This window comes from Rattus norvegicus, chromosome 5 (genome assembly GCF_021556685.1).
Source record: "Rattus norvegicus strain SHRSP/BbbUtx chromosome 5, alternate assembly SHRSP_T2T, whole genome shotgun sequence".
In the NCBI taxonomy this organism is placed as follows: domain Eukaryota; kingdom Metazoa; phylum Chordata; class Mammalia; order Rodentia; family Muridae; genus Rattus; species Rattus norvegicus.
In genome coordinates, this window is record NC_141538.1 from 69,117,354 (window position 1) to 69,132,970 (window position 15,617).

Genomic DNA, 15,617 nt, shown 5'->3' on the forward strand with positions numbered 1-15,617 from the left:
TGAAGGTTCATAGACTTTTTATTTCTTTTTCTGCTGCTGTGCCTCTTCTCTAACCAACCCCCGGTAAGTATGTTTGTTAAAATGCCCTTCTCCATCCTTCCCTTCCGAGCTGCTTTGCTCAGTAGTGGCTGTATGCATGGAAGACTGACCTTCCATGTAAAGCCCGTTCTTCTCTTGGATGGATGTTCTGGAACACGGGGAACTGGAGGTGTTCGGAGACTACTGGGTGACGTGCTCATACTCGCACTTCAACAGCTGATTCTGCTTTTCTCCTGTGTTTATGATTCGCATATGTGGTGTTTTCAAAAGTTCAATCAAATGTGATCTAATTTCCAGGGCTGACTGAAGCCTTTCAGGTCTCCAACCAAAATATTTAGGACAACTGGAGCCTGGCTGGTAGGTGACGGTATCTAGTAGGTGTAGGAGGCTGTGAAGAGTGACTGCGTGGAAGCAGCGCCTGACGAGCCCGTGTGAACATACTGTCCTTGGGCTGCCTGGCAGTTGGCCTGAAAACCAAGCATAAGAGAAGACTGAATTAAGGATCTGCAGCATCTGCTGCTCATTTGAAACCAACTACACTTCCATTTAGTTATTTTAACCTTCATAATGATGCTGGGAACATTGCTGTTGGTGCCCCTTCCTTCTATGTCTTCTCCCTTATTCTCCCCATGTTCCAGTTATTTGCTTGTCGGGTTTGAGGTTCATGTCACTCATTGCCCATTGCTTCCCTCCTCCTTGTCGTTCTAAGAGCAACAACAGTCCCTTCCAGTCCTGTACCCTGTAAGTCCTTCTAGCTTCAATGGCCGTCATTCCCTAACCTCACTCTCATCTCAGGCCCCTTTTACTTCACATTCATTCTTACCAACCTCCCTCCTAGTGCTTTAAACGTCAATTCCCTGAGCACAGTGCCTGTACCTGCTTTGTTCACTGCAGTCCTTGCATCACAGATTTATTATTTCAAACCTAATATTTACTAGTAGACTAAATTTATTTTGGTCCTTGTTTCTCCTGAACACCTTTCTGGGTCTTTTGGTTGTATGTAGAATAGCTTTTATTTAGTCTTTGACAATTTCCTGTGTGTAAACAATACATCTTAATCATATACGTAACCCCAACATCTCCGTCCCACTTCCTCCATGAATCCCCAGTACTTACCCTCTGTGCTTTGTGTCCTGCCCTTTTTAGTTTTTGTCAATAACTCACCGAGTCCAATTAGAGCTGCATGTTAAAATTCCTAACAAAATCTCCAAATGAGCACCTTTGTCTTCTTTATTAGAAATTTTTGTTGAGGGGCACTCAATGCCAGTCTCAGGGCCTTTGAGTTTAATGTCTCTTTAGTATGTTGTATCAATTCCTTGAAACTCTTCTATGTGTTCCTGTGATCCTTGAGCCTGCCTACAATGTAATTGCTGGAGTCCACCATGTCCTTTCTTGTGACTATTTCCAAATGAAAGGTCCCTCGAGTACAGGAGATGAGAAGAGATCTTTTAAATCTCCTTTTCCCTGAAGTACCTTGATTGAGAATTCTTTTCTCTCTTATTATTAACTATCTGACTCAGATAGAAAACCCCCAACCCTTTCTAACTCCACTCCTCCCATTGAGCTGTCATACCACATTTTAATACCTAGTAGACACTATCCATAGGAACATTTTCCAACCAAAATGTCAGGCCTCACATACCAACTCTATGAAGAAGGTTAGAGAAAGCAACTTCTTACCACAGCCCGCTTCATGAAAGCTTCCTGGGTTGCCTTCTTGTTTGCAGCCTTGCCGCCCCAGGCAGCCAATGCACTGGCCTGGAGGGCTCTGCCGTATGAAAAGCTTAGTTTCCAGGGCCTAGGTAGAGGGCAACGGTTGATAGCATTGAGGTTAAGTGTAGCATCCTCCTCACTCATGCCTCCAGACAAAAAGCAGATACCTGCAGTGAGAGAGGTCATTGTATTATTTAGTCCCTGCTTGGAGAAACAAGCAATAGGCCTAAAAGCAGTATAATGTCTTAATCTTTCTTCTGCTGGATTTGTGTGCGACTGGGTCACAGAAGTCAGTTTGCCCTTCCTGAGAAGAGAAGGGCTTTAAAAGGGAGGGAAGTGAAATATTGAGGAAATGCACAGATATGAGCCTTCAAGTAGACTGAAAAAGATACTTAGCATCACACAATAGGAGATAAAAACATTGGATGCCTGTGAGGTAAAAGGTGATATCTTGTTTCAAGGATCCAAACAGGCTCCAGGCCAATACAGATGTTTGTGGCTCTCTTCTGAAGGATAAAAGCTAAGCCTGGGGAGAAGGAAGGCATTACCAGGCACAGCTGCAGGAACAGTTCTGTGGAGAGCCGTGACGGTGGCCATAGCCACTTGCTCAGGTGTGTACTTCTTGGTGCAGGCATGTCCAGCAGTCACCATGTTTGGCTTTAGCAGGGTGCCCTCAAGGTAAACATGATGATCATTGAGAGCCTTGTAGACAGCAGCCAGGACCTGAAGAACAAGGGGACAAACAATGAACCTTGGAGTAACTCTTAGAACGACCTGACCCTGGCACTTGCGTATTACAAGGGTGCAGGGTGAGGTAATCTCCATGTGTACCTTGGTCAAAGCTTCTAAGATCACCAAGTCTCCTCTGGGCCATGTATTTGCAAATCATACCATTGAGCCCTACTACATGGGGCCATCTCTACAACTAGCTGTCCCTCTGCGTGAACTACTGTTATGGCTTTATTATCTAGACAGCCCTCATCTCTTCCCATTTCCTTGTTCAGTGTCATCGTCTGATACGGCCTAGATTCAGTAGTTTGTGACATCTAAACTAGCCTCCATTTTCCTATGGAACCTTAGTGATAATAATAACATACATTTTAGAATCAGTTCTTTCATATCCTCTTTCGGACCACAGTTATTTTTTTACATGTGGAGAAATTCAGGTGAGGTAACATTATGTCTGTCATCCCTTCTCATGATTTATCAAGAAAACCACAGTCTTTCAAAACTGCTATGAGTGGTTTAGAAAATCCCATGAGAACAACATGGTTCATACTTTCTCGTGTGAACTTTTAATATTTCATAGTGTACATACAGAATTGAGGTCCGAAAGAGGCAACCTGCTTTGCTCCAGATCCCAAAGTAGGTAAAAGGACTGTCAATTCTAAATCTTATTCCTACAAGACACTATCCACTGAAATGTGAAGGATTGATAGGCACCTCTTTACCCTTCTTGTGCTACCTAATAATACTGAACTTAGGTTATTTCTGAAATTCATCTGTTATGTGTTTAAGTAAAAGTTTTTTCTGGAACATTTTTAACTAGAGTCAAGAACTCTATGTTTCAAACCTACCTTCTCAGAAACATACTGGCAGTGCTCTAGGTCATGGTCTCCATCAGGAAGAACCTCTGGCTCAACAATAGGTACCAGCCCATTCTGAAAAAAAAATTGGGAGGAGACACACGAATGAAGTAATGCTCACTGTGGTCCTCTGCCAAGAAGCAGCCAACAGATGTGGCTGAAAGAAAAGGAAGGTGTTAGGGAGAAATGCTGTGTAATTTAGTTGGCAATGGTTACAAGAAAGGTATGGAGTATCTAATGAACACTTGTGGCTTAGACACACACACACACACACACACACACACATACACACACAAGCAAAGTTAAAGAACTTTTTCAGAATGGTTGTTAAAGTGCAAACATTTAATTTCTATATTTTATTCTAACTACAGACTATTCTAGCTATCTAAGAAACTAGAGGCTACCCTTTGCAAACCACCAAGTTTAACACTAAGAAATATCCTCTACTATGAATTAATGGAGAGTATACAGTTCTTACTAACAATTTCCAGACACCCACAGCTCCAGTAATCTTAACAAAATATCCACAGTTGCAAATCAAATTTAACGCTAACACAGAAACATATCAACACATGTTGGCTGGAAATGTTAGCATCCAGCCATCATCCTATGAGGAATAAGTTGTGACTGAGACTAGTTCCAAGTTACCACCCTCTAGCTAGGGATCTAAGATGATGCTCTCTGGGACACTGTGAAGGATAAGCAAGCAGGTTCCCTGCATCTAGAGCAATGGTCCTCAACCTGTAGGTCACAACCCCTTCAGGGGTCACATATCAGATACCCTGTATATCAGATATTTACATTACGATCCATAACAATAGCAAAATTACAGTTATGGAGAGCAACAAAATTATGGTTGGGGGTTACTGCAACATGAGGAACTGTATTAAAGGGTTGCAACATTAGGAAAATTGAGAATTGCTGCTCTAGGACCTTTTTCTTTGAAGCTGAGTTGGACTTCTGATGTGTGTATGTGTTTGTGTGTGTATATATATATATATATATATATATATATATATATATATATATGGCTGTTTCATGGTCCTTTATATCACAAATGTTGCCCTTCCCCGCCGATAGTTTTAAGATTTGACTTATAAAACAGTGGTAGAGGGCAGCATTGACTCTGAAGTCATAAGTTAATGGAATTCCTACTGGCTTATAGAATTGATATAAGCAGTTGATAGCATTGATCCTGAAGTCATAGGTTAATAGAATTCCTACTGGCATATGTGTGTGTGTGTGTGTGTGTGTGTGTGTGTGTGTGTGTGTGTGTGTGTATGTGTGCATACATATATGTATGTATATATACTTTTGGTTGTGTCCAATTTTATGTCCGAGATGATGTCTGAATATAATGAAATTGAAAAGCGGGCTCTGAAGGCAGGAATGGTCTGTGTTTTGAGAGGGGGAGAGCACCTGCTGGCAGATGCTGGCGTAGCGAGCCAGAGCGTTGGCGTTTTCTTGGATAGCAAGGCTGGAAGGGCACTGGTCCGAGATCCTCAGCACAGCACGCCACTTCCCAAAGTCGACTCCGTCTTTCTTGTACTGAGCACAGCGTTCGGAGAGGCCGTCAAGCCCTGCAAGTCACAACAAAAAGAAGGGAGGGGCTTCTTGGCACCCTGTGCCTAGTCTGTGGGGTTTCTCATTAAGTAAAAAACTTTTCCTTTATTTAGTTTGAGAACTAAGAATACCCGAACAAATCCTCCATCCCAGGGTGGAGCTAGAAGGCCCAGGTTTAATGATCCCAGTTTTGACCTATGTGATGTACTTTAAAAAAAAATCTAGGGAACTCACAGTTAAACACAATCCTCATAAGTGTAGAAATTGATGGTGTTTAAATGTCCTGACCATAAATTAGAACAAGTGGAAAGTGACAGGTGAGATTCAAATTCTGTGGAGCTAACCTGATGGCTGGGACTAACTTCTTGGACAGAAAATATCTTTCAAAAAGGTCTGTTTAACATGTTATGGAGAAAGGATCCAAGCTGGACCCCAAACCTGAGGACTTTCCTCTCTACTACTCCTGGAATTTTCTGTAAAAATGTGTTTCCAGGTACAGTGAGTCTTTTCTGGGCAACATACTGAAAGTACTACTATATATAAATGCAGTGTTTAAAATAGACTACAACTAGTCGTCAAAGTAGGTGTTGTCACCCACTTTATTGCGATAGAACTAAGGATTGGCCCAGGGTCACACAGTTACTAAGTGGAAGAGGTGGGATTGACAGGTTGGAGATGTAGCTCAATGGTAGGGTGCTTGCCCTGAGGATGTGAAGCCTTAGGTTCTAGCTTATGCTCATAATCCAATACCCTGGAGACTGAGACAGAGGTGGGTCCCTGTGAGTTCCAGTCCAGCCTGAACTACAGAGTGAGGCTATCTCACTCTTCCTAAACAGGGTGGACAACAAGGTACAGTAAATAAAGAGGCTTGCTGCCAGTGGTAACCTGAGTTGGAGCCCCAGAACTCACATGCCGGAAGGAAAGAACTTTGCTGTCTTCTGACCTACACATACAGTATGCTACAGGCACTTGTGCACACCCATGTGCTTGCACACGCACACATACCATAAAAAGAAAAAATATTAGGGGTATAGTTTAGTCATAGAGCAATTGCTTGGTATACTGAAGGCCCTGGGCTCAATTTGCAGTGGGTGCAAGAGAAGAAGAAAGGGAGGGAGGGAAGAACGGAGGGGGAGAGAGAGAAGGCGAGGAGGAAGGAGAGATAAGGAAGGAAGGAAGGAAGACTGGCAGTCTGGACTGGGTGTGTATCTCATTGGCAGTTTTTGTCCAGTGATATTGGAAAGCCCTGGGTTCCATCTCCAGCACCAAGGAGTGTTTTGGGGGAGCGAGGAGAAGAAAACAATCATGCAGGTATAGCCACTGGTGTTAGAACTGGTAGTCGCCTTTCCTCCCTTCCCTCCCTTGCCTTCAACTCTACCCTATGTGACATTCTTTGTCTCATCAGGTTCTTACCTTGAATGGTGGTTTCTTTGTTTGTTCCTGCAAGCGGGGCACCTCCTTGGTCCAGCTGTGGATAAAACAATGAACAGGTTGACAAGGGTCAAGCAGGAGTGAGACGGAATTCTCATCTTTCACAAGCAAGTCAATTAGGAGAGCATCTGAGTCACTGTGGGAAGTCAAATCCGTGCAGCTCAAGGCAGAAGGGAGATTACCTGCTGGGCACACAGTGCCAGTACTGACATTTACTGAGCATCTGCCCTCCCAGGCACTGGGTTCAAAAGATTAGGAATGCAATGTCTGCTCAAAGTAAAAGAGAGGCAGGTAACTTGTGTTTCAGCACCCCATGGGCTCCGATTTTCATGCCTGCTCTCTAAAGTAGGGAGAGGAAATAAATCTACCTCTGTATTTTGTGTGGTGGATTAAGTAGTGCTTGCAGATGGCTGTATTCAATTCATGCCTGTTTTCATTGGAGAACTGCATGCCGTATTGAAGACTCAGGAAGAAGACAGGACAAGTGCTTTAATAAAAACAACTGTTGACTGACAAGCTACAGAAGAGAGTTTGCTTTAAAACTAGGTTCGTTCCTTATATCATGCATGAAGCAGACACTCATTGCCTCAAGAAATGAGGAAGTGGGTACACAAAAACACTAAATTCCTAGCAAAACAAACAAAAAATCCCTGGTTGAAAAGTACACTGGAATAGAAATCTGGAGAGGATTCAGAACTCCATCTGCGAAAGAGAATGCTACGGGTTGAGAAATGAAAGTGCGCTGTTGAGTTCAGCCTTTGTACTATCCAGGGTGCTGGGGGTGTGCCTAGTTAAAGTCCGAGTGAAATATGAATCAGAGTATTCACCTTGATGCCCACCACAATTCCCTTCTCCTTGAGAATGTTTCTGAACAGCTTTCCCTGGCTGTCCTTCTGGTAGAGCGTCTCATGGAAAAGGATCACTCCGCCGATGCTCTGGCTGATAGAATTGTCCACACTAAAGAGGAGCTCTCGGAACTGCCTTCGGTTCTCTTCAGTGTTTTCCACCTTTATCCTCTGTAGGCGGTTTCCCATGGTGCCTAGGGAGACCGGCCAAAGGCAGCATGAGGGGAAACAAGTCAGTGCTATCCTGTTGTCTTTCCCCATGCTCAATATTTCTCATGGGGTGAGATGCAAGGACCCCTTCACTTTCCTTTTAAACCTAGATCTTCAAAGTTCCTGTGTGGGGTTTGGTCTTCAAAGAAGACAGTAGTTACTCTAAGAGCAACTGGGAAATAAACGGGCTGTGATGTAGGGGTCAGGTGAATGTGAAAACTCTTCAGGATGTGAAAGGCCCTCAGCACCCTCCCCTCCCCTCCCTTACCCTCCTCTCCCCTCCCTTCCTCTCCTAAATCTCATTGGATACCCATACAGGGGAAGGATGGGACAGGCTCTTAACTTTGGCTCGTATAATTTTAGTGTCTACTATGCAAGACTTCCAGCTCTGCCCTGTGCATCCTGTGACATCTTCAGTCACAAGCCCTACCCTAGTCTAGGTGCCTCCCTGCCCAGACTGGTTTAGTCTAAACTGAATTCTCCTTAGCCGCAGGTCCAAACTGGTATAAGGCAGCGCTCATTACCAAGTTCTGTTTTGCATGACAAATCCAGCTCATTTCCTGTTTCCCTTCAGGGCAAGTTCTCAACATTCCATCCACAATACACAGTTATGAAGAACTGACAGCTGTGGATTTCTCCTCGGTTACTGAATTTCTGACTTCTACAGGCTGGATTGCTAATATGGAGGGCCCGAGTTTCTTTCTTTCTTTCCTTTCTTTTTCCTTTCCTTTCTTTCTCTCTCTTTTTTTTATTCTAGAATCTTATTAATACTCTAGGGTTCTGAAGGTCTGCCTGCACTCACTAAGTACATAAACCTTTACTTCCTCTGAGAGGAAGGAGACTGATTGTCTAACTGCCTTTTCCAAGGTGCAAGCACGGTGTGCTCTTGTGTGGCATGACTTTCTTACACTCACCCACAGACTCATCTGCAGCCAGGATACCCTTCCCATTGGCAACAATGCGCTGCGCAATCTCGGAGAGCTCCTTCTTCTGCTCTGAGGTGAGGGCTGGAAATCGGTGAGCCATGATGACAGGTCTAAAAAAACAAACAAACAAACAAAAAAATACAAGACAACTGTACACATGACTGTGGGTGTCTCCAATGGATTAGTGGTCAGGACAGTTAAAATGCACAGACCGGCTAGATGGGTCCCGTTGACACTTCTGGCCCATTTCAATGAACCCTGGTGTGTCCCCTTCACATGAGTAAGGGCGGTTACTCATGATGGATGAGGTAAGGTGCCAGATGCTCGTAGTAGCCCTAAATAGATTTCCCCGGAGATCTTTGGGATCACTGACCCTGAGGCTGAACCAATAAAATCTGTCAAATGGAAAGAACTTCAGTGATGGGCTCTTGGTCCCGAGTATTTTGGGTGCTGGAGGGTGTTCCAAATGGTCATGGCTACCCCCACTTTCCTCTGTCAGTCTCTAGTACCAGCAGATTATTCTCCAGGGACCAATTTCAAGAGGGAAAATGTACACTTGTCCTTAAAGTTAACCTCCCTCCGACTTTGGATTAGCGCAGATGAGGCTCAGGGTTAATTTTCCTTACATTTAACCATCTCGGAGACTACTTGGCTTGCGCCATGGAGACATTTTCCCAAGAGCCTTTGGACTAAGAGGAGTTCTGGCCACTGCTGAAACCGAATGGTGTTCTCTGCTGCAAGCATTCTCTCCACTAAGCACAGAGAGGCACTTTCCTCCACATACCAGAACAGCTCTCTCTGTAGCAGCCTGGGTGCCAAGTTGGAAGAGAGCTAACTCGCCCCCCCCAGCTTTATTCTTTAGCCACCTCTTCCTCCTCTCTGTGTCCCTTGAGCTATAAGGAACCAATGCCCGCTGAACAAATGCATGAGAAGGTGTAACTGGTGGCATCATTACTGCTACTCTCTACTTCCCAAATTCTTGTCCTAACCCAATACTGTCATTGAGCATTAGGAAAAGTCAGTGGGCAATGTTTTTAGGGGAAAAAAGTATTTCTTAGATTCTTTCTAGTTCCAGCCACAGTAGATGGCATTTCCCGCATTTACATAGTAAACCCAGCTTGTCCGGCTTCAAGGATTTTTAGCTTCAGTGTAGAGATTTTCAGATGGGCAAAGGCCAACCAGAGTAGTGACCTTCGAATGAAGGTACAAATGCCTTAACTATTGGCAGAAATAAGTTGACAGTTGCCAAAAAAAAAATCCCATAATAAAACAAAAGGAAAAGTTGATACAGTGATAATGAGACCTTATTGTTGATTGTCAAGTATGTTGCCAATTGCTTGGCACTTACTATGTAATTTATTCCTAACAGTAATCCCAGAAAGGACTTCGATTTTGCCCTCTGTGTGGTAGTTTAAATGAAAGTGACCTCTGTAGGCTCATACAATGAATACTCAGACCCTAGCTGTTAGAACGATTTAAGAAAAATTGGAAGGTATGGCCTTGTTGGAGGAGATGTGACACTGGGAACTGGCTTTAAGGTTTCAAAAGTCTGTGTCATTCCCAGTTAGTTATCTCTCTCAGCCTCATGGACGTGCCTCAAGATGTAAGCTCCCAGCTACTAATCCAGCACCATGCCTGCCTGCCTGCTGCCATGCTCCCGCTGTGATCGTTGTGGATTGTAACCCTCTGGGACTGTGAGCCCCAAATTAAATGCTTTCTTTTATAAATTGCCTCGGTCATGGTGTTTTGTCATGGCAATAGAAAAGTTACTAAAAACACACTCCTATCATTATATTAGAAGGGACTATGTAACCATCTAAATTATTTTTTGTAGGGCTAATACCTGATAATGTACAAAGTTAGGGGAAAGGGTGGTGCTCCCCCTTTATTCCCCTTTTATTTAAGGAGAAGAGAGGGTCTGGTGGAACAAACTGGCCTGAGGCATTCTTAATCTAATGACAGCCTAGTGTGCCTTGGGTTATGAGTTCTTAAACCAAGATATCACCAGTTCACAAACATCTGACATTCATGAGGAGATTTGCTGCCAGTTTATCAAACATAACCTTGGTTCAAGGACCAGCAATCTGTCTCTAGTTAGAATATTGGGTAAACCATAAAAGGTCTCTGAGTTTTATTTTAATATTAATAATTTGGCACTAGTACCTGCTTTGGTTATCTAGTTACAGATGACTCACAGGCAACCTCTGAATACTGTGGTTGCTCAAAATGTAAGCTTATTAAACTGTATGATAAGTATGAAGGTGTTTTATGAATGATAGGGGAACGCAAGGTATTAGTATTTTTGTTTTTTGACTTTTGAAAGAACAGTCATGTCCACCTAAAGAGCACCCCTGTTTCTGTTACTGCCGGGCCATTTGCTCCATTCTGGGTATGCCAACTCAACAAGAATTACAGGGAAAAGTCAAGTCAAACTCGTCCTGTTTACAGGAAGTTAAACTTCTACAAAGGGACTAAAGGTCTGTACCACATCAGCACAAATTTTGCCCCTCAGTTAATCATAAAACAGAGTCACAGGTCAATGTTTGTCACTGGGAGACAGAACACAGCCTGGAATACTTAACAATAATGAACTTTACTCCTTTAAACTTCTGATTTCTAAGGTCCCAAGTCACTTCATTTTTACAAGTATGATGGAAAATTTTCATTAATTATCAAATGAAAAACTTCCAGAGAAATCTGTAATAAATATTTATTGTCCTACTTAAAAAACTACAAAAGAAATTACAGCAATATATTATGTGTTAGTCTTTCTAAACTAAAGAAAGGTCACTCTAGTGTTACTTCTGCAGAGTGCAATAGAGTGTGGAGGCCTCACAACTTGGCACTCTTTACCAGGTTTGATTCCACATATATCTGCGTGTATGTATATGTATATGTGTATATATGTATATATGTATATGTATGTATGTGTATGTATGTGTATGTATATGTATGTGTATGTATGTATGTGTGCATATGTATATGTATGTATATATATGTATGTATGTATATGTATATATATGTAATGTATATATATAGCTGCATATGTAAATCATGGGAAGGTTCTATATATTAACATATCTGAGAAGACAGCAAATATAGTGAGTCAGACACAATTGCCTCAACTTATTTGGCATAAGTTTCTGAAAAGCAGGTATACTGTGAGAGAATATGCTGGCTTTTTATAAACCCCTCCTCAACCAGTTACCTAGGGCTCCATAGGCCAGTTTGGCTCAGCCATGGCTTTCATTCTGCTGCTCTGGTACATCTGGGAAGCACACAGGTTCAATTAGAGGCTCGAGGGCATAGGATAGGGAATGGAGTGTAACTGCTGAAAACCTTATAGGTATTTATATCAAACCTATTACCTTAAAGATGAGGAAACTGAGGCTCAGGAAGCCCCGAGTTATGTTCTGTGGCTGCAAGTCACAGTTTGGTGGCTTCTGACTTAGGACCTTATGTCTTGTCGGTCTACAAAAGGGCGGGTAGAATCTCACGGTGTGGTTCTTCCTGTGCTCTTTGAAGAGGTTCTGCAGTCCATCATTTGTTAGATGTGGATATTTAGCTACTGGAGAAATGTAAGAGCGGAGCAAAAGCTGCTCTATGCTCGAGACAGGACAATTTTCAAGACAAGCACGGGGGTGAGGTGGTAATCCATTGAACATTTGTGGTCACCGGGCTGTGTCCACAGCACGAATACACATGAGAGCAAGAAGATGCACACAGCTCTGATGCTGCAGAGACACCTGATGAGCTACGTGACTTAGGGCTGCCCTTCCCTGCTGCTCTTTCCCAAAACTGTGTCCTAAACCACAGAGACTGTCACCCCATTCTCTGTCCTACCTCCTCTAAGCTGGACCTGTGTGCTCCCCAGGTGTACCACAGCAACAGAGAGTTCAAACCCTCGCTGAGCCAAACTGGCTTACGGAGCCCTAAGTAACTGGCCCAAGAGGGACTTATAAAGAAAAGACAACATATTCTCACAATACGCCTGGCTTTCAGATAGTAGTGAAAACATTCCAAAATAAATCAGAAGGATTTAATTCCTAACATCCAAAGCTTCAGTGGCCCTCACAGTGTCTACTTCACATAGAAAATGCTAGGGGAAATATCAAGTATGTCAGGAGGCTTGGGAATTCACAACAGAAGACGATCACTCTGAAGTGGCTAACCCTGCTCTGTCTCTTCATTTGAGCAGTAGGAGAGGGCAAAGGGCAATGGGCAAAGGCTCCAGGGATTCATGTGTGTAAGGAAGAAACTCCAGCAGTAAGACCAGGAGGTGTGGGAAGAGAACACAGAAAATGAGGACGCAGTAGATACGTAAACAAAACATCACAATAAGTGGTTGTTAGGGAAAAAAAGAGAGAAGGAATGACCAGGAATCTAACCTGAATGGAGCTTTACAAACAAAAGTATTTACAGTGTTCTTCCAAGACAAAGACTCAAGAGGTGCCTGACACAGGCAAACAGTAACTGGCTGTCCATCCGGAACAGTGCTTGCCATCTCCAGGAAAGGTATGAATGGGTATTCATGCTCAGAGAAACAAGAATACTGCAGCAGATCCACGAAGGTTTTACACCCCACCAGGCAAACATGCTTTGTCCTCTGCAGGTACTATTCTATCATTAACCCAGCTTGCCGGTCTAACCCAGGTTTCAGAAGAAATCCCTTTACTTACACAGCCAAGGGAGAAGAGTGCTCCAAGGTATCAGAAGCTGTGTGAGGTGGCAGCCGTCAAATAGGATGGATCTGCTTGGAGAGCACGGTTTTTATAGCCCTCTTATCAAAGTCTGGTGGATATTTTTTTTTTAACTTTTGCCCTCCTCCTCCTGCCGTGATCCAGTAGGGAGGTGTTTATTCAATAACTCTGATTGGCGCGTGAACAGCCAATCTTTGTAATCAGGCTCACACACTCCTCACGCTCGTAGAATGTCAGAGCTACAAGGGAGTCTTTAGATTACACAGCTCCCAATCTAGACCTGACTCTGTACAGGTGAGGAGACTATAATACGTCCTTCCCCCAGTTCACACAGTGAGGAAACTACGAGGCTTGCCCCAGTGAAGGATATCGACTGAAAGCTGGATCTGTCAAGAGGCTCTGGGTTGGGGGTTGACTGAGTTCTTGTGCTTTCCAAACACACAGGCTCCTCAAGGACATTCATGTGTTGGTTTATTTATTTTTAGTTTTCTGATCCTTAATTTCTTCCTTTGGAGAATGAGATTTCCCCTCACAAGAGCACTGGGTTCATAGAGTCTACATACACAAGACACTGCAGAATCATTAATTCCAGATTAACCCAGCAACACCACAGTCCTGTTGCTTATCCCATGCTTCTTTAACAGCCACTTGCTGCCTGTTCTCTAAATTTTATAGTTAAAGAGAGATGATCTCTCAGTAAAAGCAAAATGCTGACTCTTGAATTCCTATTTGTTGTTTTGTTGTGATGGAAATAATTACCTATTCATTTATTTATTTGGGGGATAATTAGGCTTGGCAGCAGGCATCTTTACCCACGGAGCTACCCTCCCACCTCTCCAGATTCTATTTTAAAAGAAATGATTGCTTCTCCACACGTGTCGCCATCTCCAAAATTTCCAGTGTGTGCCCCTATGTATTTCACACCAGACCCCATTCAATTGTTCACTGTTCTCGTCCTACCTCAGTCTCGCCGCCCTTTAAGAACTACTTCTTATTCATTGATTCACTGTGAGTTCTATACATGAATGCAATAATTGATATGTTGATTAAGTCCATCTACCACTACCTCCTGCAGCTCTCCTAGTATCCCCATCCCATCTCCCTCCTTGTTTAATGTTCTCTCTTTTATTCACTTGTTGTTGACAGTGGTAACCCCAAGTCCAACTAGCATTGTCTATGTGCACATGGGTGCATAGCCATCCATGGGGCATGATCAACATATCAGCAGCTATATCCCAAGGACAGTAACGCTCTCCCTCAGCAGCAATCAACTACCAACAACTCCTCTGATAGTAGTAGAGCCTCAGAGGCTTCTTTTCCATCCATGCTGGATTTTTACCTTCTTGGTCTTGTACAGGCCATGTGCAGGGAGCCGCATCTGCTGTGTGTTGAAGAGTGAACAGCCATGGCATATCTGAAAGTCAGCACTTCACAGCGCACCTTTTCATCTACCAGTTCTTACATTCTCTCTGACCCATACTCTATGGAGTTCTCTGGGACCTGGAGACATGCTCGAGGTTAAAGGTTTAAGTGAGAATAGGGCAATTTGGGAGAGGAAAAGGTAAGGGTTGGTTAGCCCAAATTAAGACTACAGGAAGATACGGATATATAGCTTATAAGCTAATTAAAAGCCTACAGCATATTTTTAAAGAACAGAAGTGACATGCGTGGATGGAGAATGCTGCTTCCAAAAGATATAAGTTGTGAAATGGAAATATCGATACCAGGCATGAAATACTTTCCTAAAAGTTGTTGGTCAGGGAAGCCCCAGAGGCACCCAAAATGACACAGGATACTGTTATCGCTCTTGGTTGACTCCCATAAGTAGACAAGATCATATTCTTGAAGACACCATTCACTTTGGGTTAAGGACATAGTGACATCAAACCTTGAGCTGACCAGAAAACTCAATATGTCATGCCACTAGGCACTTTCCATGATGCCAGGGGAGGAAAGACAGCAATAGTCTTACCCAGCACCTCACTGATCTGCTGGACAGATGTGTCCATTGGCACAAAGAGTGTTCAAAGTACCCACCACTCTCTGATTGGATTTGAGTCCCCTGGAGGGATTTCATGCTGAGACTGTAAACCAGGTCAAAAGCCCATGACTAGGGAGATAGATCATAGACTCTACAGGCAATCTCTATTGTTTGGCTAAATGATCTTGCCATCAGATTCATTTAAAATATTTAGATTTTTACCTGTAGATTTATGCAGCTCTCAACTTTTGGCAGAGGATCTTCTTTCTGTAGTGGGCAGTAGTTAACGCACAGATTCATAACGATTAAACATGGCGTATGGACAATGATAGACAGGCCATCCCTCTCAACCCCTCTACACTGTCCTCAAAGTCAATAAAAAACGGAATTGAACTTTATATTCTTGTCCTAATCTGTCAGAACCTCCCAACTATGGCACAAAGTGTGAGTTCATTGAATAGATTTCCCCACTGAGTAGTAGATCTAAATCTAATGTTAAAGCTATAAATAAAAAATATCAAGTATGAAGTGGACAGATGGCTCAATGATTAAGAGAACTGATTGCTTTTCCAGAGGTCCTGAGTTCAGTTCCCAGCAACTACATGGTGGCTCACAATCATCAC

At 43.2% G+C, this 15,617-nt stretch overlaps 1 protein-coding gene and 1 long non-coding RNA gene across 2 annotated transcripts in view; one reads left to right on the forward strand and one right to left on the reverse strand.

Moving 5' to 3' along the window:
* Positions 1-13,039, reverse strand: Aldob (aldolase, fructose-bisphosphate B). The gene is made up of 9 exons (NM_012496.2): positions 12,993-13,039; positions 8,302-8,423; positions 7,160-7,371; positions 6,315-6,369; positions 4,758-4,918; positions 3,330-3,413; positions 2,301-2,475; positions 1,720-1,919; positions 1-506 (listed from the first exon to the last, which is right to left on the reverse strand). Exons 2-9 carry the CDS (start codon positions 8,411-8,413, stop codon positions 411-413), a joined length of 1,095 nt encoding a protein of 364 aa, NP_036628.2. The 5' UTR covers positions 8,414-8,423; positions 12,993-13,039; the 3' UTR covers positions 1-410.
* LOC134478967 (uncharacterized) overlaps positions 12,554-15,617 on the forward strand; it is a 20,849-nt gene continuing 17,785 nt past the window's right edge. Inside the window, exon 1 of the long non-coding RNA XR_015620867.1 lies at positions 12,554-12,828. This is a non-coding gene — a long non-coding RNA (uncharacterized LOC134478967). The remainder of the gene's footprint in view (positions 12,829-15,617) is intronic.